Source organism: Oncorhynchus kisutch, linkage group LG18 (assembly GCF_002021735.2).
Source record: "Oncorhynchus kisutch isolate 150728-3 linkage group LG18, Okis_V2, whole genome shotgun sequence".
Taxonomy (NCBI): Eukaryota; Metazoa; Chordata; class Actinopteri; order Salmoniformes; family Salmonidae; genus Oncorhynchus; species Oncorhynchus kisutch.
In genome coordinates this window covers 76,153,675-76,178,060 of record NC_034191.2, presented here as the reverse complement: position 1 = coordinate 76,178,060, position 24,386 = coordinate 76,153,675, and the positions used below count along the sequence as shown (strand labels likewise).

At 40.9% G+C, this 24,386-nt stretch overlaps 1 protein-coding gene across 1 annotated transcript; it reads right to left on the bottom strand.

Moving 5' to 3' along the window:
* On the bottom strand, positions 1 to 23,298 carry LOC109909772 (myosin-7). The gene is made up of 37 exons (XM_031796839.1): positions 23,098 to 23,298; positions 21,589 to 21,732; positions 21,341 to 21,497; positions 21,224 to 21,251; positions 21,033 to 21,138; positions 16,764 to 16,856; positions 16,375 to 16,438; positions 16,188 to 16,286; positions 15,652 to 15,755; positions 14,896 to 15,034; positions 14,676 to 14,794; positions 14,322 to 14,471; positions 14,060 to 14,230; positions 13,586 to 13,895; positions 13,414 to 13,487; positions 12,803 to 13,008; positions 12,580 to 12,703; positions 11,958 to 12,094; positions 11,613 to 11,868; positions 11,143 to 11,385; positions 10,884 to 11,060; positions 10,645 to 10,790; positions 10,479 to 10,569; positions 9,594 to 9,983; positions 9,362 to 9,488; positions 9,146 to 9,264; positions 8,864 to 9,060; positions 6,991 to 7,174; positions 6,478 to 6,643; positions 3,287 to 3,411; positions 2,891 to 3,199; positions 2,580 to 2,783; positions 2,182 to 2,478; positions 1,926 to 2,030; positions 1,730 to 1,825; positions 1,477 to 1,611; positions 1 to 21 (listed from the first exon to the last, which is right to left on the bottom strand). The coding sequence occupies exons 1-37, from the start codon at positions 23,296 to 23,298 to the stop codon at positions 1 to 3; spliced, it is 5,814 nt and encodes a 1,937-aa protein (XP_031652699.1).
* Positions 23,299 to 24,386: the final 1,088 nt, after the last annotated feature.

The window sequence follows — 24,386 nt, the reverse complement described above, 5'->3', positions numbered from 1 at the left end:
TCACTCTTCATCCTTTCCTTTCTGTGACAGAGAAGATGGATTGATCATGAGCATTTTTTTAAATATTACTGTGTGAAGGAAAACATTTGATACTGCCATATACTGTGTGCTTAAAATTATATGGTTGGAAACATCAACAGGTATGTACAGTATGTATATTATGGTAAATGGTTTGTGTTAGTTTTTAGAAAACTGTATTTTCAAAACCATCAGACCATCAAAAAATGTTTTAAACCATTTAGTTTTGCATTTATATTGAAAGTCCACAGGTTTCTTTTGCTTCAATAGAGTGATCAGAGTCATGCAGCTATAGTTTTCCTTTCCTGCACATTCAGCAGAAAAAAGCTTCATTTTCAAGCTCCCGGGTGGCACAGGGGTCTAAGGCTCTGCATCTCAGTGCTAGAGTTGTCACTACATACGCTGGTTCGATTCCAGGCTGTATCACAACCGGCCGTGTTTGGGAGTCCCATAGGGTGGCGCACAATTGGCCCAGTGTTGTTAGGGTTTGGCTTGTGTAGGCTGTCATTGTAAATAAGAATTTGTTAACTGATTTGCCTAGCTAAATAAAGGTTTAAAAAAATATTTTTTTTTGCAAAAATGATGCATGGTCATCATATTTCTCATGTTTATCATAGAAAGAATGTAGCCAACTGTATTTCCTAATGTTTTGTTAATCTTGTGTTTTACCAGAGTAAAGTACACAGAGAATTGGAGAAAAGTAGCTACACATCAGTCAGAGTGCAATCTGCTAAATTGGATGTTCTAAGTCCACAACAATGGTTTAACTATATCAGGAGACCACTTTTGAGGTCTGGGAAAAATCTAATACATTTTCATTTTTGGGTGTAGATACCATTTAATTCAACTGGGCACCAGCAAGAGACTTGTTTGGTTAGTGGTGTTTCTGTACCACACATGTAATTACGGAGTTTGCAAAAAAAAAGATTGCCACTGGATAGATGCAAATTATCATGATACCAGGTAGGTTTACTTTGTAGTTAACATTTAATTGAGAATGCTTTTGGGAAACCCTTTCCATCTACCAGATGACGGTTATCATTATTAGCATCATCACTAACAGCTACACAAAGTGGTAGACAAACACGCACACAAAGAAAGGGGCATTCCTTCAGAAAGTTTAAGGAAAATACTAATCCCTGATGGACTTTGTTAATGTATTATGATAATCTTGGGCAATACATTGATTTCCTACTAAGTTCAATAGATTGCTGCTCTTCAACTACAGGATGTACCGCAGAAAATTGTTAAACCTGTTTGTGGCACAAATTCTAGGAGTAATCTAAAACAATTTTAGGATGAGAAAATTAAATTAAAGGGGAAACAGGAATATAAATAACGATAATGCGAATAGCTATTTGATGAAATATGCCTTAAAGTTTCGTTTTATGCCATCTACAGTACATGGGATGTTTGCAAATGATCCTTTCGGACTCTTGCAAAAATAACTTTACTGACCTTGGAGCCGGAATCACGACTCTTGGCTCTCATCTTGTTAACCTGAGACTCAGCAATATCAGCCCTCTCCTCTGCCTCATCCAGTTCATGCTGAATCTTGCGGAACTTGCCCAAATTAGAATTGGCTTGTTCCTCCTGTGAATAATGTTAAATATGAATGTTAAAAATCCTGTGAATAATGTTAAGTTTCTTGCAAACAACAATTTGAGAATTACAGATGTATTAGTTGGATGATGGAACATTTTCTACTTACAGCCTCCTCTGAAGTTCTCTTGTACGATTTGACCTTCAGCTGCAGTTTGTCCACCAGGTCTTGAAGACGGGACAAATTCTTACGGTCTTCCTCAGTCTGTCCCCAAAAAGAAAGGAAAAAATTTGTCATTTGTGTGTCTTGCATTTGATTCTTAGCATGTTAATAATGCACTGTCAAATTAAAATATATGATGTACCTGGTAGGTGAGCTCCTTGATGCGTCTCTCATATTTACGGACACCTTTCACAGAATCACTGCTCCTCCTTTGCTCCATTTCCACTTCACTCTCTAGCTCCCTCACCTAGAAAGAAATTATGAATGTTAACACATTAATTCCATTTACGTTGTTAGTTACCACTGCTTTTAATATTAAAGCTAGAAATATGACTGTAAATATGAAAAAATGATTTAGAATTAATAGAAGATTATGTAGCTGGGCCTCAGACACTTACTCTGGACTCCAGCTTCTGGATCTGCTTCTTGCCACCTTTCATGGCAATTTGTTCAGCTTCATCCAGGCGGTGCTGCAGGTCCTTGATGGTCTGCTCCATGTTCTTTTTCATGCGCTCCAGATGAGAACTGGTGTCCTGCTCCTTCTTCAGCTCCTCTGCCATCATGGCAGCATCAGTAATGGCCTTTTTGGCCTTTTCCTCAGCATTTCTGCACTCCTGCACAGCCTCCTCCACTTCATTCTGAAGCTGGGATGTGTCACCCTCTAGCTTCTTCTTCTGGCTCAACAGGCTGGTGTTCTACACATATATATGACAAATTCCTTTTAATATAACCTCAGCAAATCTCAAATCACAGACATTTTAAGGAGAACACGAATTGTTATCTATTACCGTCTTACCTGTGAGTGCAGCAGCTGAACTCTCTCACTAACATCCAGCAGTTCCTGCTCAGCCAGTTTGCGGCCTCTCTCAGTCTGCTCCACCATGGCTCTCAGCTCATCCAGTTCAGCCTGCATCAGATTGTTGCGTCTCTCTACAATAGCAATGTTCTCCTTCAGATCATCATTGCCACGAAGAGCATCATCCAGCTGCATTTGAGAATCCTGTAGAGAGAATTTAGGATTTTACTATATTTTGTTTCACAGTGTGGTTTGGCTTTTTGTGAAGGCACAAGCAATGTTTTTAATTCACAATGGTGTGGAGGTGTTACCTTCAGATGGGAATGAAGACCCTTAAGTTGCTTCTGGGCCTCTGCTGCCTGCCTGTTGGCCTGGCTGAGCTGGATCTCCATCTCATTGAGATCTCCCTCCATCTTCTTCTTCAGCCTGAGAGCTTCATTCCTGCTGCGAGTCTCTGACTCCAGGGAGCTTTGCAGGGTATCCACCACTCTCTGCTGGTTCCTCTTATTCATCTCCATCTCCTCATCCTTCTCCACTAGCTTCCGTTCAATGTCAGCTTTGACCTGATTGAACTCCAGCTGTGCTCTCAGGATCTTGCCCTCCTCATGCTCTAGGGAGCCCTATGAGACCACAGCCACCCATAGTTTAGAAGATTTTACATTTAAATTCTGGTACTTTCACTATCAGTAAATGTTTTCTATTCTCACCTCAGCTTCCTCTAGAGCAGACTGTATCTCAGCCTTCTCCTGCTCCAGCTGTTTACGGATTTTCTCCAGCTCATGGATGCTCTTTCCTCCCTCACCAAGTTGCTCAGTCAGGTCAGAAATTTCCTCTGTGGAAAAATGTAATTGTTCATCAGAATATTTGTTATCTCTGATGTTGTTGTATTTTCCATCTTTAATTGTCTAGGTTATGCTATTTAGTGATAAGAAGAAGGAGAAGAAGACGAAGGATAATAAATTTCCCCAAGTGTTATTCCGCTACCAAATATGTTTTATTATGATAATTTATATAAACTCAATTTAATTATAAATATTCTCTTTTACAGAAAGTGAATAGATTTGATAGTGACAGAGTCACACATTGTATAAGATACAGGGATGCAAACTAGTCACCTTTAGGCTAAATTAGTTTTGAATCCAAAATAGGTAACATACTTGATTCGTATAGATCCGATGATCATTTTTTATAAATGTTTTTGTCTAATATGGACGTTTTGATCACTACTGACTAGAGGTCGACCGATTATGATTTTTCAACGCTTTTTTGGAGGACCAAAAAAGGCCGATACCGATTAATCGACCAATTTTATTTATTTATTTATTTGTAGTAATGACAAATACAAGAATACTGAATGAACACTTTTATTTTAACTTAATATAATATATAAATAAAATCTATTTAGCCTCAAATAAATAATGATACATGTTCAATTTGGTTTAAATAATGCAAAATCAAAAAAGCTAATGTTTAAGTTCCTTGCTCAGAACATGAGAACATACGAAAGCTGGTGGTTCCTTTTAACATGAGTCTTCAATATTCCCAGGTAAGAAGTTTTAGGTTGCAGTTATTATAGGAATTATAGGACTATTTATCTCTTTACCATTTGTATTTCATATACCTTTGACTTTTGGATGTTCTTAGAGGCACTTTAGTATTGCCAGTGTAACAGTATAGCTTCCGTCCCTCTCCTCGCCCCTACCTGGGCTCGAACCAGGAACACATCGAAAACAGCCACCCTCGAAGCATTGTTATCCATTGCTCCACAAATGCCGCGGCCCTTGCAGAGCAAGGGGAACAACTTACTTGCACGGAACACAATTTGACACAATTTCCCATTGTTAAAAGAAAGTCATGTTAGCAGGCAATATTGTCTAAATATGCAGGTTTAAAAACATATACTTGTGTATTGATTTTAAAGAAAGGCATTGATGTTTATGGTTAGGTACACATTGGTGCAACGACAGAGCTTTTTTCACGAATGCGCTTGTTAAATCATCACCCATTTGGAGAAGTAGGCTGTGAATCGATGAGAAATGAACAGGCACCGCATCTATTATATGCTACTCTGGATACCCTAGATAAACTAGTAATACCATCAACCATGTGTAGTTAACTAGTGATTATGTTAAGGTTGATTGTTTTTTATAAGATAAGTTTAATGCTAGCTAGCAACTTTCCTTGGCTTCTTGCTGCACTCGCGTAACAGGTAGTCAGCCTGCCACGCAGGCTCCTCATGGAGTGCAATGTAAGGCAGGTGGTTAGAGCGTTGGACTAGTAACCGGAAGGTTGCAATATCGAATCCCCGAGCTGACAAGGTAAAGGTCGTTCTGCCTCTAAACAAGCAGTTAACCCACAGTTCCTAGGCCGTCATTGAAAATAAGAATGTGTTCTTTAACTGACTTGCCTAGTTAAATATAGGTAAAAAAATTAATACATTTGGCCACAATCGGTGTCCAAACATAGATATAGATATAAACTAATGTTTTCCCTCTATGTGGTTAATTTTCAGAATGAGAGAATTTGGTGAAAATGAGGCGTTGCTTGTTAAACAAGTGGTTTCAGGAATCAAGTGTAGCTGGAGCTGGGCCTGGCTTAAGTTGGATGCCACTATAGTGGTGCAAGGAACACCATACACTTTCCCTTTTTCTCACATTTTGTTGTGTTGAACTTCGCATACTGTAACATTTTGTGAGTATTTTACTTTTTACTCAGTGAATGTTATATAATATTTCTTTTGTTTTGACTTTTTACCCCTTTTTCGTGATATCCAATTGGTAGTTAGAGTACTGTCCCAACGCTGCAACTCCCATACGGACTCGGGAGAGGCGAAGGTCGAGAGCCATGCGTCCTCAAGCAGTGCGAAACTGCACTGCTTCTTGACACCCTGCTCGCTTAACCCGAAAGCTAGCCGCTCCAGTGTGTCAGAGGAAACACCATACAACTGGCGACCAAAGTCAGCATGCATGTACCCAGCCCGCAACAAGGAGTCGCTAGAGCGCGATGGGACAAGGACATCCCGGCTAGCCAAACCCTCCCATAAACCCAGACGACGCAGGGCCAATTGTGCGCCACATCATGGGTCTACCTGTCGCGGCTGGCTACGACACAGCCTGGAATCAAACCAGGGTCTGTAGTGACACCTCTAGCATTGCGATGCTGTACCTTAGACCACTGCGACTATAATCGTAGTCACTGAAATAGAGCAGAAATAGAATGGATGTTTGTTTGTACTTTACAATGTTTTTTTCCCAAGTGCAATATTTAGTGTGTGTTTGTGGTCACATGCGTTCTATTATAAAGGCTGTCATGGCTAACTGCAGTATCAGTTGTTTATTCTGTGGACTTGAGTGTCATTTGCAGTAAAGCCTAGGCAACAAATAACATTTGATAGCTTTCCTTAACATTTTTAGCTATGAGTTAGGTTCACATTAACCACTTTTTAGTTTACACAGAGACTGATCATGTCGATAATAATCTTTGTGGTTTAATTAGTACACAGTTTAAACCTGCATTTCAAGAAGGGATCAAGCCTGAAAGTCACTAGATATGTTCATTTTAAAACAGCAAGTTTCTGTGCAAAAAAAAACGTGTCACCTTTTTGGGCCCTCACTGAAGATGACTTCCCAAACAAAGTAAAAAAAAAAATTACTCCTCGACTTTAGAAGGTCATGGCTCAGCTTCTGAATGTCATAGAGACAACCAAATACATTCCCATGTGCCTTTCTCTGGCAGTTTGCTGCTTGTTTTCTATCCTAAAGCATCGCGGATGTATGCATTGTTTTAGATCAGTGTAACAATTGTGAATTGTGCCCTTCAAATCAATGAAGGTCCCGTGTCCCCCCATGAAATGTGGGCTCCCCCTATGCCGTGCATCTAATAATGCATATCCTCTGACCTTGAAGGTTCTTGTTCTCCCTTTTCATGGACTCCAGATGATCCAGAGATTCCTCATAAGAGTTCTTGAGTTTGAAGAGTTCAGTGCTGAGAGATCTGGCCTCTTTCTGGGAGCTCTCCAACTCAGTCTGAGCCTCTTCAAACTTCTGCTTCCACTCAGCCAGGACCTGGAAAGATAAGTGGTTTCAGTACAGTATATGATTAGGATAAGATGTACTTTATTGTCCATTAACTTACAGAGGAAAGACGGTCACAACCCAAGCCCCGAGACACACAGTTGCAGGAAGCAATGGGTGAGCTGCAGTTCTGTGCCCCTGAAGCAATTATAGGGGGTTAAGTGCCTTGCTCAAGGGCACAACTGCAGGCGATGGTAGGATGATGTCAGAAAACCTCCGGTTACCGGCTCACTTCGCACCAGGTTTTCCAGTCTGAAGTTGCTGGCCTACTTCTCTAACCACTAGGCTACCTGCTGCCCCTATCATGTACTATAATGAAGGCTAATTAATTGTCTTACCTTGTCGAAGTTCCTTTGCTTTTTGTCCAGAGCGGCAGCAGCTGCATTGGATCTCTCCACATCCACCATGAGATCTTCAATCTCATTCTGGAGTCTGTGTTTAGTCTTCTCCAGGGAGGAGCATTTAGCATTAACAGCTTCCACAGCCTCCTCTGCATCCTGCAGACGCTGAGCCAGCTTCTTCCTGGATTAACATAGATGAGAAATATTTAAGACATCTGCCTTTTTTGTACGGTGCATTCGGAAAGTATTCAGACCACTTGACTTTTTCTACATTTTGTTACGTTACAGACTTATTAAAAAATGTATTCAATTATATATTTTTCTCATCAATCTACACAATACACAATAATCAATCCACACAATAACCCATAACGACAAAACATAAACAGGTTTTTAGCAAATTTCTTAAAAAAGAAAAAATAATAATACCTTATTTACATAAGTATTCAGACCCTTTGCTATGAGACTCGAAATTGAGCTCAGGTACATCCTGTTTCCATTGATCATCCTTGAGATGTTTCTACAACTTGACTGGAGTCCACTTGTGGTAAATTCAATTGTTTGGACGTAATTTGGAAAGACACACACCTGTCTATATAAGGTCCAACAGTTGACAGTGCATGTCAGAGCTGAAACCAAGCCATGAGGTCGAAGGAATTGTTTGTAGAGCCCTGAGAGAGGATTGTGTTGAGGGACAGATCTGGGGAAGGGTACCAAAAAATATCTGCAGCATTGAAGGATGCCAAGAACACTGTAGCCTCCATCATTCTTAAATGAAAGACGTTTGGAACCACCAAGACTCTTCCTAGAGCTGGCCGCCCGGCTAAACTGAGCAATCGGGGGAGAAGGGCCTTTTGTAGGGAGGTAACCAATAACCCTTTGGTCACTCTGACAGAGCTCCAGAGTTCCTCTGTGGAGATGGGAGAACCTTCCAGAAGGACAACAATCTCTGCAGCACTCCACCAACCAGGCCTTTATGGTAGAATTTCCAGACGGATGCCACTCCTCAGTAAAAGGCACATGACAGCACATGAGTATAAGATCCTCTGGTCTGATGAAACCAAGATTGAACTCTTTGGCCTGAATGCCAAGCGTCATGTCTGGAGAAAACCTGGCACCATCCCTACGGTAAAGCATCGTGGTGGGATGTTTTTCAGCGGCAGGGACTGGGAGACTAGTCAGGATTGAGGGATAGATGAATGGAGCAAAGTACAGAGAGATCCTTGATGAAAACCTGCTCAAGAGCGCTCTGACCTAAAACTGGTGCAAAGGTTCACCTTCCAACAGGACAATGACCCTAAGCACACAGCCTAGACAACACAGGAGTTGCTTCGGGACAAGTCTCTGAATGTCCTTGATTTGCCCAGCCAGAGCCCGGACTTGAACCTGATCGAACATTTCTGGAGAGACCTGAATATAACTGCAGCGATGCTCCCCACCCAAGCTTGAGAGGATCTATAGAGAAGAATGGGAGACACTTCCCAAATGCAGGTGTGTCAAGCTTGTAGCGTCATACCGAAGAATACTCAAGGCTGTAATCGCTGCCAAAGGTGTTTCAACGAAGTACTGAGTAAAGGGTCTGAATATTAATGTAAATCGGATGTTTCAGTAATTTTTTTGCTATTAATTTCTAAAAACCTGTGTTTTGCTTTGTCGTTATGGGGTATTGTGTGTAAATTGATTAGGGAAAAATACAATTAATCCATCTTAGAATAAGGATGTAAAATAAAAAAAATTGGAAAAAGTCAAGGGGTCTGAATAATTTCCGAATGCGCTCTATGTCAGGTAGTACAAGTATCATTCATGTACTTTTGTGTGTCACTAATTCAGCCAAGGTTGAATAGCCTTAAAAGTAAGAAAACGTCCTTACTTTGCATCTTCAAGCTCCTCGGTCTTCTGGATGGCATCAGTTTCATACTTGGTTCTCCACTGAGCCACTTCAGCATTAGCCTTGGACATGCCACGCTGCAGCTCAGACTTGGCCTCCTGCTCCTCCTCATACTGCTCCCTCAGCAGATCTGAGTCATGGCGAGCAGACTGCACTGCATGGGCAAGTGCGTTCTTTGCCTGGTAAGGACATTTTGTAAAGAATCAAATTATGCCGGAGGTTAAATGAAGTTGATTATTGACACTGCATTTTTAGTATAAATACCTTGACTTCCTCCTCCAGTTGTCTCTTGAGGTCTTCAATCTGTTGAACGTTGGACTGCTTACCTCTGGTCAGTTGGGAGACCAGAGAGTCCTTCTCCTCCAGCTGTCTGGCAAGTTCACCTGTTTTAATGCAATTCTAATTATTTCAAATTATATTACTTATTTGGTTATTTGTTGTTGCTGTTCATGTGAATGTCCATATTTTTTGTTAATATACCATTCTCAGTTTGAAGCTTTGCTTTCTGCATGGTGAAATCATTGATGGATCGCTGTCCTTCCTCAGCTTTCGTCCTGTATTCACTCATCTGGTCCTCGAGAGTGCGGCACATTTTCTCCAAGTTTGTCTAAAAACAGATTTGTTTTTTGAATGACAGAACACCTTCACTAGATTGCATCATTTAAAAGCATGTGCAGATAACACGTTTTGATTCCTTAGTGATACCACATACTTTAGACTTGACAATCTGCTCCATGTTGGAGGCCACATCATCCAGCTCCAGCCTGAGCTCACTCTTCTCCTTCTCCAGCTTCTGCTTCACTCTCTGAAGGTTGTCAATCTGCTCTCCCAGGTCAGCCACACTGTCAGCATTTTTCTTCCTCAGAGTGGCAGCTGTAGCCTCATGCTGCAGAGTAGCCTCTTCAAGGTCTCTGCGCACCTTCTGAAACTCAGCCTCCCTCTTCTTGTTCATCTCAATCTGGGCAGCAGTGGCTCCACCTGCTTCCTCCAGCCTCTCACTGATCTCTTCCAGCTCTCTGGCCAAGTCTGCCCTCTGTTTCTCCACCTTGGCACGGGCAGCTCTCTCAGCCTCAAGCTCTTCCTCCAACTCCTCAATGCGGGCCTGCAATGGAGGGAATTACGATTTACAGAACAAGTGTCAAGTGTACAATGTTGGAAAGAGTACTGATATATCCTTCTCAAGTAAACGTAAAAGGTAGATAATTTAAAAAGTACTCTGGGTACTTCATTAAGCTTGATAACCTTAGCAAAATGAGCTAATTATCTGAATGTTGTTACACATATTTTCCATGCATTAAATTGAAAAAGTACAGTAGGATCTAAGTTAGTTTATTTTATGAATTTCAACAAGGCAATATTTTAAAATAAATTAAACATTCAAAGCAATTAAAATTAGGGGTGCAAGGATTACTGAAATATTTTCCTAAAGTAGAATACTGTTACAAAACATTTTCCTCAACTAGAATAAAATTACTGACTTTGAAAAATACTCGGAAAAGCTACTAAATTACATTAACGAGAGTAGATGTATTTCGTTACTTTACAACTCTGCAAGTGTAACAGAAAGATTCCCTTTTCAATAATGCTATTGAAATACCTGCAGCTCCTTCAGTTTTTTCTGGAGTTGGGCACCCATGGCCTGCTCATCCTCAATCTTGCTGTTGAGTTGGCTCATCTCAAAGTCCTTCCTGATAAATAAAGCACACATTTTAGAGCTTTCTGTAAAGGAATTATTCATTAGATTTTGTGGGTTGTGATCTTACTTCTTCATTCTCTCCTCCAGTTGCTGCTTGTCGTTCTCCAGGTCCATTAGGCTCTCCTGGGTCAACTTCAAGTCTCCTTCCAGCTTTCTTTTGGCTCTCTCAAGGTCCATCCTGACCTTCTTCTCTTGCTCCAGAGACCCTTCAAGCTGATAAAGGATATATTAAACAATATTGTGCTGTAGGCTATTTTAGGATATTACTTAATTTGTTGTAATTTTTTATTTCCTATTTGGACTCACATCATCAACTTGCTGTTCCAGTTTGGCTTTGGCCTTGGTCAGCGTGTTGACCTTGTCCTCCTCACTCTGCAGGTCATCCAACGTTTGCTGATGAGCCTCCTGCAGAGCCTTCTTCTCCTTGGTCAGCTTGGCAATGATTTCATCCAGAGCTGCCATCTCTTCAGTCAGGTTTTTAACCTAAGGAAACAATGTCATTACGTTTTCATCCAAAACAATCAATTGGAGTTTTAACAATACAATAATGAAGAACAACTTTTACCTTGTTCTCTGTGGCATGCTTTTCCTTCTCCACTTTAGCCAGAGTGAGCTCCAGATCATCAATGTCCTTCTTGAGTTCTGAGCACTCATCTTCCAGCTTCCTCTTCTTAGCAGTCAGCTCTGAATTCATCTCCTCCTCATCCTCCAGTCTTTCTGTCAGCTCTTTGGCTTTGGCCTCAAGCTGGATTTTGCTCTTGATCAGACCCTCGCATCTCTCTTCAGCATCACCAATAGTGTCTTCTGACTGTCAATGTGTCAATATATTGTAAGTATATCAAATTCTCCAAAGCTCAGAAGTCTGTTTGGTGGCAAAATATTTGGAGACTACAAATGCTCCGCTGATTGTACACACCTATTTAGCAAATCATGTCTCCTCTTTCTCTGTTTTTACATTTCTCTAGTTAGCTAAGGCAATTTTGACAAAGGATTTGAGTGCAGCAATGTAACGGTAGTTCAGTTAAAGTTACTCACAGTTTGGACAGCGATCTGCAGGTCATTCTTCTCTTGGATAAGGGAGACCATCTTCTCTTCCAGCTCCTTTCTACGGGCTTCACTTTTAGCATAAGCCTCTTTAAGCTTCAGGAATTCTTCCTTCATGTTCGCCATCTCCTTCTCAGTCTCTGCTGACTTCAGCAGAGGTTTAATCTTGAAGTACATCTTCATCCAGGGCCAATTCTTGACACCCATGAAGGCACGAATGTTCCATTGGATCACAAGCAAGGCGTCCCTGTGAAATGGAACAGAAGTAGCTTTTTATACACCCCTTTCCACCTCCACCATATTGTCTGCAGAAGTTGTATCTACTCTTATTCCAACCTGCGTTCAACAATTTTCTGGAACTCAATTCTGGCAAGTAGACCACGTGATCGGGCCTGCATTCCAGTGATGATAAGAGCGAGACGGTCATCTCTCATCTCCTCAAGGGTACCCAGGAGACCAGCCTTGAAGAACACCTAATGAGACACAAAGGCCATAATGTGGTGGTTGGATCATCTTGTATTTGGTAGGATTGTATTTTTCTGCCAGTTGACCACAAATAACTTGAATGTGTTATCCCCCATGTTTATAGTCATGTTTAGATTGTTGATGTCTTGCCTCTGTGCGAAAAAGGCACAAATTGACCACAAAGTAGCCTTAGAATGAGAAATGGATTTTACAACTAGCATGTTGACCAAGATTTAAAACATTTGGCACGGTCTATCTCAAACAGTATGTGCACAATGCTTTTAATATCTTATATGTAGCCAGATCTGGATTTACTACATGGTGGCGCTACACCAAGTATATATTTTTTTGACAGATGATATGTAGTAAGCATGATCAGTGGTATATCAGCAAGTGGCATTGCGCCGGTCGACCTGATGGTGTTGTATTCTTAATGTCATTCTTGGACCCCATAATTGCTGCAGTTGTTTTTCATCTATTTTAGAGAACGTACCTTCGTGTGTCCTAATCTGTACTGGGTGTGGTCAATGTCCAGAGAGCCCAGCAGTTTTTCTGCTGCCTTCATGTTGTCCATGAACTGACCCTCAGGGATAGCATTTGGATTCAGGATGCGGTATCTGAATTTAAATCAGAAAGTAATTATCTTCAAAAATGGAACACTTGAATAGGTAAACAGTTGAATTTATTTTGGACAGGAAATGCATAATGGTTTGTACCTTTGTTTGAAGTCAGCATACAGGATCCTGTTGGGGAAGCCCTTTCTGCAAATCCTGATGCCTTCCAGCACACCGTTACAGCGCAGCTGGTGCATGACCAGAGGATTCTCCATGGCCCCAGGAGTCTTGGTCTCGTTGGGGATGAGGCAACGCACAAAGTGGGGGTGAGTAGACCTCAAGTTGGTCATGAGTTTACCCAAGTTCTCCTGTAAGTATGACAAATGTAGAATTTTCCATAAATTACTCCCAGTACCTCACGAGTCATAACGGCATTTAATGCTAACATGCCAATCCACAATGGGGCGGCAGCGTAGCCTAGTGGTTAGAGCGTTGGACTAGTAACCGGAAGGTTGCGAGTTCAAACCCCCGAGCTGACAAGGTACAATTCTGTCGTTCTGCCCCTGAACAGGCAGTTAACCCACTGTTCCCAGGCCGTCATTGAAAATAAGAATGTGTTCTTAACTGACTTGCCTGGTTAAATAAAGGTAAAATAAAAAAATAAAAAATAAAAACAACAAACTGACATGTCAAATTTAGCACAAATATAATACATTTGTTATCTTCTGCCATTTGAAAACATCAGAAGTATATTGATTTAAAGTCAGATTTACCCTGTGCAATGCAGACACAGTCTGGAAGGAAGAGCCTTTCTTCTTCTTTCCTCCAGCCGCTTTTTCTTCAGGTGCTGTATGATAATGAAAATCAATTAAATATACTATTGTCATGTACATTTGTATTTATTTCTGTGGTTTGTAGTCTTTGCCGATTAAAAACACATAGTACCTCCTTCTGCACCAGCATAGCCCACAAAGAGGTTGGCCAGGAACTTAAGACTTGACTTCTGGAACAGTCCGACCACAGTCTCATTCAGCGGGTCCTTGTTCTTCACCAGCCAGTTACCAATGTTGTAATCAACAGTGCCAGCATAGTGAACCAGGGAGAAATGTGCCTCTGGTCTACCCTTAATAATCCTAGGCTTCTGGAAGCATGCATTTTTGCCCAGATGGGTGTCATACAGCTTAGCTTTGAATGTAGAATCACTGGCCTTGGGGAACATGCACTCCTCTTCAAGGATGGACATGATACCCATGGGCTGAAAGGGGAAAATGAATGAAAATAAATGAATACTAAGGCAAAAGCATAAATATGAGAATAATTTGTTGTTGAAGCACATTTATGAAGATTGCCCTTGTAATGTTTGAAATCCTAAAGATTCAATCATATAAATTAAACTACTGCGAAACTGAAGACACCAACCCTTTCAATGAGGTCAATGCAGGCAGCCAAGTCCATGCCGAAGTCAATGAACTCCCAGACGATGCCCTCTTTTTTATATTCTTCCTGCTCCAGCACAAACATGTGGTGGTTGAAGAACTGTTGCAGCTTCTCATTAGTGAAGTTGATGCACAGCTGCTCAAAGGTGTTGAACTGAAATAGAAGTTTACAGTTAGTTTATTTTGTCAGCTGTAATGTTTTAGATGAATCGTTTCATGACGTGGCCTTTTATCAAATCACTCACATCAAAGATCTCAAAGCCAGCAATGTCCAGCACACCAATGAAGTGCTGGCGAGCGTTCTTCGTGTCCAGTGAAAGGTTGATTCTTATCACCATCCAGAGGAACATGTTCTCGTAAATTTTCTTTGCCAGTGCACCAATGGAGTAGTTAACCTACAAAATATTGAGAAAATTATTTACCAAAACATAGACTCCAGATAAACGCATTGGGACAGTTTCCCAGACACATATCAGGCCTTGGACTAAAAGGCATCATCAATGGAGAATCACAGGCATGAACATATTAGCAACTCTAGACAGAAGTGTTATGCTCAAAATTATTATCTCCTGGAAATGTACAACTTTTTTGAGACTCACCTGGTCGACACTCTGACCTTTGGTGACCCACTCATTTCCTACTTTGACCCTTGGGTGACACAGCCCCTTGACCAGGTCAGCAGAGTTCAGGCCCATCAGATATGCAGCTTTGTCAATATCTGGAAAGGCAATGTTTTATGGTTGGAGGAGGCACTCTGAGCGTCAGGTTTTTCAGATATGACTTTATGTTAAAGTGAGAGGTTTTTAAATCAGTGCTCACCCTCAGTGCCATCTGCCTCTGCTTGCTCCTCCCGCTGCTTATTCTTGAACTTCAGGTTGCCGTAGTGCATGATGGCCCCAGTCAGCTTATAAATGCCATTAATCTCTTCTTGGGAGAATCCAAGCACATTAAAGGCATCCTAGTTTCCAAATTAAAGCCATTGTTTTGTATTGGAGAGAGAATTGGATACAACTGGATTATTACCACATATAGTGAGTGTACAAAACATTAGGAGCACCTGCTCTTTCCATGAAATAGACTGACCAGGTGAGTTCAGTGAAAGATTTCATCCCTTATTAATGTCACCTTCAATCAGTGTAGATGAAGGGGAGGGGATGGGTTAAAGAAGGATTTTTAAGCCTTGAAACAATTGAGGCATGGATTGTGTATGTGTGCCATTCAGAGGTTGAATGGGCAATACAAAAGATTTAAGTGCGTTTAGAACGGGGTATGGTAGTAAGTGCCAGGCGCGCTGGTTTGAGTGTCAAGAACTTCAACTGCTGCTGGGTTTTTCACGCTCAGCAGTCTTCCGTGTTTGTCAAGAATACCCAAAGGACATCCAGCCAATTTGACACAATTTTCAGAAGCATTGGATTCAACATTGGCCAGCATCCCTGTGGAACGCTTTTGACACCTTGTTGAGTCCATCCTCCAATGAATTGTAGGCTGTTCTGAAGGCAAAAGGGGATGCAATTCAATATTTGGAAGGTGTTCCTAAGGGTTTGACGCTCAGTGTATACAGTATGTTTTACTCACATCAGTAGCCATTAGCTCATCTGCATCATTAATGGAAGTTACAGCAATCTCTCCTTGGGAGATGAAGGCGTAGTCATAGGGATTGCTGGTGATGAGTAGCATCTCTGAAAATATTTGAACAGCACAGTTTAATTGTGTTCAGGCTGTGGAATAGACCATAAGATACTATTAGGAAAATTGGCATTGTATAAAAATAACAAGACAACAGTAATATTAGAAATTGACAGGACGGCAAATTAGTCTTAATCAAGTTTAGAAAAACTGCACCTGGAGATTGTTTTTCGTGCATCAAAATGTCAATGTTGTGTGCTTAAATGGCATTTAAATAATTGCAACTTTCTCATGATCAAAGGAAATATTAAGGCATAAATCACAATACATTATGTTGTGAGTTTTACGGTTGGGAATGGGGGGTAGCACACTGCATGCGCTGGCTGCACCATAATCATTTAATTGGAATTCATCAGAAATGTTCAGTTTAATTCAGAATGGACCTCAAGCCTGCTCAGTACACAGTTTGATGATTTAATACTCACCCAGCAATTCTGGTTTCTTTTGGGACAGGATCTGGTAGAAGATGTGATAATCTCTCTCAGCCTTGAGCTGGAAAGTTACACGTGACTTCTCCAGTAGATCTGATCAGTATGGAAAAGTGCTTTTGGTATTAATGTGTTTCCTGTCAAAGAGACCTTCAATTCTGAGAAAATATACTATTGTACTCACAAGTCTCAATGTCAGCAGACGAAAGCTTCCCACTGACTCCAAAATGAATTCGGATGAATTTACCCTGAAAGTTATTGTCAAAAGCAGAAATGAATGAGCACACCAGATCTGGGTTCAAGTAGTAGTAGTTATTTTCTTTTTGAATACCTTCGTGCTTGATTGAGCTTGAATGGGTTTAAATCCCACCTATCTGGTAGGCTCAATTAAACACTGAAAGTATTTGAAATAAAACAAATAGTATTTAAACCGAGGTCTGTTGCACACAGTCCCAAAGGGAAGATTAGCTGACGTCATGACATCAACTAATGGGAGATCCTAATAAAATTATTATCCTTATAAAATTCAAATCGAGAAGATAACAGATGACTGCAAACAAAGAACAAACTTACGAATCGAGAGGAGTTGTCATTCCTGATGGTCTTGGCATTACCAAAAGCCTCCAAGGCAGGATTGGCCTGGATGATTTGATCCTCCAGTGTCCCCTAGAAATCAACATCCATACAATGTGAAAATGCTGCAATGAACACCAATACTACATTAATAAAATGGGATCTAATCAAATGGCTTTTTTTGCATTGCCCCTTTTACAACCCTGCTACTCTCTGTAGTTATCATCTATGTATAGTCACTAATAACTACCTACATGTACATACTACCACAACTAACCGGTGCCCCCGCTAATTGACTCGGTACCGGTAACCACTGTATATAGTCTCGCTATTGTTATTTTACAGCTGCTCTTTAATTACTTGTTACTTTTATTTCTTATTCTTATCTGTATTTTTTTTAAACTGCATTGTTTGTTATGGGGCTCGTAAGTAAGCATTTCACTGTAAAGTGTTGGATTCTGCGCATGTGACTAATAAAATTAGATTTTATTTGCTCAACCAGCCATGAACATTTTTTACTTTAGGATAGATATTGATGATCACAGGGCTCGACATTAACGCTTGGACAAGAAGAATATAGATTTAAGTTGTCCGACTGGACAAGTAAAAAGAATCACAGAATAACCACAATGTGTGTCATCAGTGGATCAGTGTCCTCTGGATGCAATGTGTTGCACACTGTTCTCCCAATCTCTGCAGAACAAATCAGAGTATAATTATTGTAGGCCTTCATTGACAGGCATGAGTGGTCTTTCAATCATGCAGTCGCGAGAAAGCCACATTGCTAGTTAGTGAGTTATTTCCGCAATTATACCAACATTTTGATCATTAATGAAAATTCTGGAAAGGTCATGTTGTTTGCATCACCTACATGTGCCAGTGGACCTTTGCCAGAGGAGAGAGAGACAACAGCAGACAGTGGCAACCCATCATTCTGCGTGTTTTAGCTAATGCATGTTTAGCTAATGTATTTATTTGCTCATTTTGAATGTCATTTTGGAATTAATTCACGTTACATATCAGTTTGCAAACAATGTTAAAAATAAAATTAATAATTTAGTTAATAAAGCCGGATACAAACATGTTCTCTTGAGTAAGACAGGTCCAAATTGATTCAACCTAGCTCAGTGCTTCCTGTGGTGGAGGGGCAACCAGCGAAAGCACAGCGTAGACGTTGGTCATTTTCTCTAGTTGCGCTGTAATTGGGAGAGCTAGATAGTTCAAGCCCCCTAGGTTGCTGCCATAGATTTACATTAGATGTGCCTGTCCAAGAAGGCTCAAGGTAAAGATAAAATGATGTCAAATCACGTTATATCTACAGTAGCTTTGATTGGACTGTTGTCAACATCATACTTTCAAAATCTTAGCTAGCTAGCTAGGCAAGCAGTCATCATCATGAATCACGTCGACAATCTTTTCAATCTCTGTCATATGAAGATAAATTATACACAAAACGTATTGGTGCTCATCGGTCATTGGACATAAACATTACACAAAAGTCATACATCGCAAATTCAACAATGGAAGGAATGAGTGGCTAATTGCGATGCAAAACAATCACTATTTTGCTTCCCCTGCCTGCAATTCGGTGGAGAGGGTGTGGTCCAAGTCTGGGTTTAAGGGTTGAAAACATCTGTCTGAAATGGTCTCTTTTCCAAGCTTAAAAGGATAAACATTCACAAGCAACACCATGGGCCAGAAAAGGTTGAATACATTGGACCATCTGTAAATCCATCATGGATTCTGCCTGGTTCAAAACAACTCGGAACTCAAAACTGGGAAATCTCAGACTTCAGTGTGTTCAAGACAACTGGGAACTATGGGGGGAAATTTTTTATTCTGACTGGGAAATTGTGTTTTGAACTGTCGTCAAACTCGGAATTCCAGTCAGGAACTTGGATCTCTTTCTAGAGCTCTGACTTCCAGACCTAAAGATCCCTGATATCATGATTCAACCCTGTTTTTTTTCAGAGTTCCCAGTTGTCTTGAAAGCACTATAAATCCAGAGAATGACAGTCTTTGATGACAATCTACAGAACAAAAATGTAATAATGTTCAATAATGGCTAAAAACTCAAAACGGCATTTGTCATTATTGAAGAAGAATGCTTTTTATCGAGTTACACAAATCTACAAGGAGTCAGTAGAAACCACATTTATGTAGCGTCAGCCATATCAGCTATGTTTTTTTTTTATGAGGCTAAATGTAAGAAACCTCCGCTCTCGGGACAGCTTTATGTAGGCCCTAACAGTTTGTGGGCACTGTTTGTCACCGTTTTAGTGCAATTAATGTATTGTGTTGTGTAGTGGCTTTGCTGGCATATATCCCAAAAAATGTTATAGAGTTTGCCCACCAAGATTTACATGCTAACTAGATAACAAGCCAAACTACACAATATGTTTTGAATTGGCAATCTCGCTAGTTAACTACAGTGCCTTGCGAAAGTATTTGGCCCCCTTGAACTTTGTGACCTTTTGCCACATTTCAGGCTTCAAACATAAAGATATAAAACTGTATTTTTTTGTGAGGAATCAACAACAAGTGGGACACAATCATGAACTCGAACGACATTTATTGGATATTTCAAACTTTTTAACAAATCAAAAACTGAAAAATTGGGCGTGCAAAATTATTCAGCCCCCTTAAGTTAATACTTTGTAGCGCCACCTTTTGCTGCGATTACAGCTGTAAGTCGCTTGGGGTATGTCTCTATCAGTTTTGCACATCGAGAGACTGACATTTTTTCCCATTCCTCCTTGCAAAACAGCTCGAGCTCAGTGAGGTTGGATGGAGAGCATTTGTGAACAGCAGTTTTCAGTTCTTTCCACAGATTCTCGATTGGATTCAGGTCTGGACTTTGACTTGGCCATTCTAACACCTGGATATGTTTATTTTTGAACCATTCCATTGTAGATTTTGCTTTATGTTTTGGATCATTGTCTTGTTGGAAGACCAATCTCCGTCCCAGTCTCAGGTCTTTTGCAGACTCCATCAGGTTTTCTTCCAGAATGGTCCTGTATTTGGCTCCATCCATCTTCCCATCAATTTTAACCATCTTCCCTGTCCCTGCTGAAGAAAAGCAGGCCCAAACCATGATGCTGCCACCACCATGTTTGACAGTGGGGATAGGGTGTTCAGGGTGATGAGCTGTGTTGCTTTTACGCCAAACATAACATTTTGCATTGTTGCCAAAAAGTTCAATTTTGGTTTCATCTGACCAGAGCACCTTCTTCCACATGTTTGGTGTGTCTCCCAGGTGGCTTGTGGCAAACTTTAAACAACACTTTTTATGGATATCTTTAAGAAATGGCTTTCTTCTTGCCACTCTTCCATAAAGGCCAGATTTGTGCAATATACGACTGATTGTTGTCCTATGGACAGAGTCTCCCACCTCAGCTGTAGATCTCTGCAGTTCATCCAGAGTGATCATGGGCCTCTTGGCTGCGTCTTCTCCTTGTATGAGCTGAAAGTTTAGAGGGACGGCCAGGTCTTGGTAGATTTGCAGTGGTCTGATACTCCTTCCATTTCAATATTATCGCTTGCACAGTGCTCCTTGGGATGTTTAAAGCTTGGGAAATCTTTTTGTATCCAAATCCGGCTTTAAACTTCTTCACAGCAGTATCTCGGACCTGCCTGGTGTGTTCCTTGTTCTTCATGATGCTCTCTGCGCTTTTAACGGACCTCTGAGACTATCACAGTGCAGGTGCATTTATACGGAGACTTGATTACACACAGGTGGATTGTATTTATCATCATTAGTCATTTAGGTCAACATTGGATCATTCAGAGATCCTCACTGAACTTCTGGAGAGAGTTTGCTGCACTGAAAGTAAAGGGGCTGAATAATTTTGCACGCCCAATTTTCCAGTTTTTGATTTGTTAAAAAAGTTTGAAATATCCAATAAATGTCGTTCCACTTCATGATTGTGTCCCACTTGTTGTTGATTCTTCACAAAAAAAGACAGTTTTATATCTTTATGTTTGAAGCCTGAAATGTGGCAAAAGGTCGCAAAGTTCAAGGGGGGCGAATACTTTCGCAAGGCACTGTATTTAGCAGGTATTAATGACATTGTCATGTCCGATGTCCTAAAATAACTTTCCACCGGCACTCCTGTGTCACCGCAACTGGCTCGGCAGGTCATAACCTGTACCCGCGCACATTGACTCGGTACTGGTACACCCTGTATATAGCCTCGTTATAGTTATTTTATTGCTACTCTTTTCAAGGACAAGTGACTTGAGCTTTCGGACATTCTATTTTCTGTTTACCTTTTTTTCTTCTGCAGCGCTTTTCTTTCCACTGACAGCAGCAATGCTGGCAAAATACTGGATGACCCTCTTGGTGTTCACAGTCTTTCCAGCACCGGATTCTCCGCTGTGATTGAAAATACAAACGTCTCAGAATTTATCTTAATTTTAAATAGCCTCAAATCAATATAACCTTTGGTTGATGTACTTACGTGATAAGAACAGACTGGTTTTCCCTGTCTGTTGAAAGAGAAGTATCAGTAAATGTGTCATTATACAAAAAGTATTTGATATGCCAATGTAGATGAAAAGGAAAAGTGATATTTTACCTGACAACATGTACTGGTAAGCATTGTCAGAGATGGAGAAGATGTGAGGAGGAGCTTCTGTCCTCTTCTTGCCTCTGTATGCATTGACAACAGACTGATCGTACACTGGCAGCCACTTGTAGGGGTTGACAGTGACACAGAACAGCCCTGAGTAGGTCTGTGGAAGACGAGGGAGATGCAGATTTAGTTTCATTCATTTGAATGAATGTTTGATTTAATGGAGATATTAGCAGTCAGGCTTGACTTACGTAGATCATCCAGGCTGCGTAACGCTCTTTGAGGTTAAACAGCACAGCAGGCTCGTGCAGGAAGGTGAACATCGCCATGTCCTCAATTTTATCAAACTTTGGCGGGTTCTGGGGGTGAACGTCATCCTCCTTCACAGTAACAGTCTGAAAGATGGGCAAATTAAATGATTTTGTTTCATTTTCAAGGTGTAGAGGTATTCACTTTTGAGACATCCTATCTTGATTTTTCACAAATTATCAATCGACATGTAATGCCTGATTTGCATGAGTCAGGCAAATCAGGATTCTGCTCTTAGTTTTATATATATAGTGTACAACAATGTGGACACCCCTTCAAATTAGTGGATTCAGCTATTTCAGCCATACCTGTTGCTGACAGGTATATAAAATCAAGCACATAGCCATGCAATCTCCAGTAGAGCTCTGTGACTTTAAACTTGGCACTGTCGTAGGGTATGCCACCTTTCCAACAAGTCACATTTTTGCCCTGCTAAAGCAGCCCTGGTCAACTGTAAGTGCTGTTATTGGGAAGTGGAAACGTTTAGGAGCAACAACAGCTCATCGCGGAGTGGTAGGCCAAACAAGCTTACAGAACGGGACCGGCGAATGCTGATGAGGGTAGCTCGTAAAAATGGTCTGTCCTCGGTTGTAACACTCACTACCGAGTTCCAATCTGCCTCTGGAAGCAGCGTCAGCACAAGAACTGTTCGTCGGGAACTTCATGAAATAGGTTTCCATGGCTGAGCAGCAGCACACAAGCCTAAGATCACTATGCATCGCCAAGCGTCAGCTGTAATGGTGTAAAGCTTGCCGCCATTGGACTCTGGAGCAGTGGAAACACATTCTCTGGAGTGATAAATCAGGATTCACCACCTGGCAGTCCAACTGACGAATCTGGATACCAGGAGAATGCATTGTGCCAACTGTAAAATTTGGTGGAGGAGGAATAATGTCCCGGGGCTGTTTTTCATTGTTCGGGGTAGGCCCCTTAGTTCTAGTGACTGGAAAACTTAACGGTACAGCAAACAATGTCATTCTAGACAATTCGGCGCTTCCAACTTTGTGGCAACAGTTTGGGGAAGGCCCTTTTCTGTTTCAGCATGACAATACCCCCGTGCACAAAGCGAGGTCCATACAGAAATTGTTTGTCAAGATTGGTGTGGAAGAACTTGGCTGGCCTGCACAGAGCCCTGGTCTCAACCCTGTTGAACACCTTTGGGATGAATTGGAAAGCTGACTGCAAGCCAGGCCTAATCGCCCAATATCAGTGCCTGATTTCACTAATGAGTGCCCGACCTCACTAATGCTCTTGTGGCTGAATGGAAGCATGTCTCCGCAGCAATGTTTCAACATCTAGTGGAATGCCTTCCCAGTGGACTGGAGGCTGTTATAGCAGCAAAGGGGGGACCAACTCCATATTAATGCCAATGATTTTGGAATGAGATGTTCGACAAACAGATGTCCACATACACTACATGACCAAAATATTTTTAATAGTAAAATATTTACCTTTCCAAACTCAGTATCAACGGTGACTTTAGCCCCATCTCTGCTGGTGATTGTGGCCTTGACGTACTCAACCTCAGGGTCTGGCACATAGCACTCTCTCTTTATGTCAAAGGGTCTAGTCTGGCATTCCATACGCTCCTTGTCTGACTTACGCAGATAGGAAGCTGCGGCACCAAACTCTGCCATCAAACTGTCCCCCATTCTTAAACCTGTGCAGACAGAAACAGAGCATTGAATGCAGTATGGATATTATTTACACACAGTACCAGGTTGAAATTAATGCCAACCCCAAACTCTGCCTTCAACATGTCACACATTCTTACATTTGTGAAACAGAGCTTTGAATGCGTACAGTGGGGTTCAAAATTATTGACACCCTTGACTGTAGAAAATAAATTGTATTATTTTATACTAATACAATTGCATAGAGGAAGAGATTTTTGTTTAACAAGTCATGCTTTTTTCCTCAAAAAGGTAGGGATCAAAATGATTGACACCTAAAGATTCTTAGAAATGAAGTAGTCAAAAGTTTAGTAATTGGTCCCATATTCCTAGCATGCAATGATTAAATCAAGCTTGCGACTCTACAAACTTGCTGGATGCATTTGCAGTTCGTTTTGGTTTTGTTTCAGATCATTTTTTGCCCAATAGAAATTAATGGTAAATAATGTATTGTGTCATTTTGGAGTCACTTTTATTGTAAATAAGACTAGAATATGTTTCTAAACACTTCAACATGAATGTGGATGTTTTACAGCCCTTTGATTTTGCCTTAATACTTCACTAAATTCATTTTAAAAAGTCGGTCACAAACATTCTCCCCAAAGAACTAAATGAATTGGAATATTGGATATTAGTATCACTTTATGTCTGTTTTGTATATGAACAGTATACTGTACCAGCATGGCAGACCAATAGAACTTTAAAATATATGGAGTGGCTGTGGATCCGATTTTTTGACCGCTGTGCTAAAACATCCGGAGCTTCCCGAAGCCTCTGCGCATGTGCGGATCACGTGCTGCGCGTGTGCATATTCTCACCTTTAGGTACAGCGAACAGGGTACTCTGGCGAATGGTCACGGTGCTTGTTATGTGATCTTGCAGACACTGATTCAGCTTTGATCTAACTTTATTATTAAACAAGCGCCATTCGCTTGAGTAGCCTGTTCTCTGCACATAAAGTAGAGAAAATACACTTTCGCAGAACGGGATCTGCACATAAGCTTGAGTAGCCTGTTCTCTGCACATAAAGTAGAGAAAATACACTTTCGCAGAACGGGATCTGCACA

Excerpts from the sequence above, each read along its gene's own strand:
- LOC109909772 (XM_031796839.1), bottom strand. The coding sequence starts at position 23,298 with ATGGGGGACAGTTTGATGGCAGAGTTTGGTGCCGCAGCTTCCTATCTG. Across the intron at positions 14,231-14,321 it reads CTGGCTTTGAGATCTTTGAT|TTCAACACCTTTGAGCAGCT; the intron begins GTGAGTGATTTG and ends CTTCTATTTCAG. Across the intron at positions 6,644-6,990 it reads AGCAAAGGAACTTCGACAAG|GTCCTGGCTGAGTGGAAGCA; the intron begins GTAAGACAATTA and ends TTATCTTTCCAG.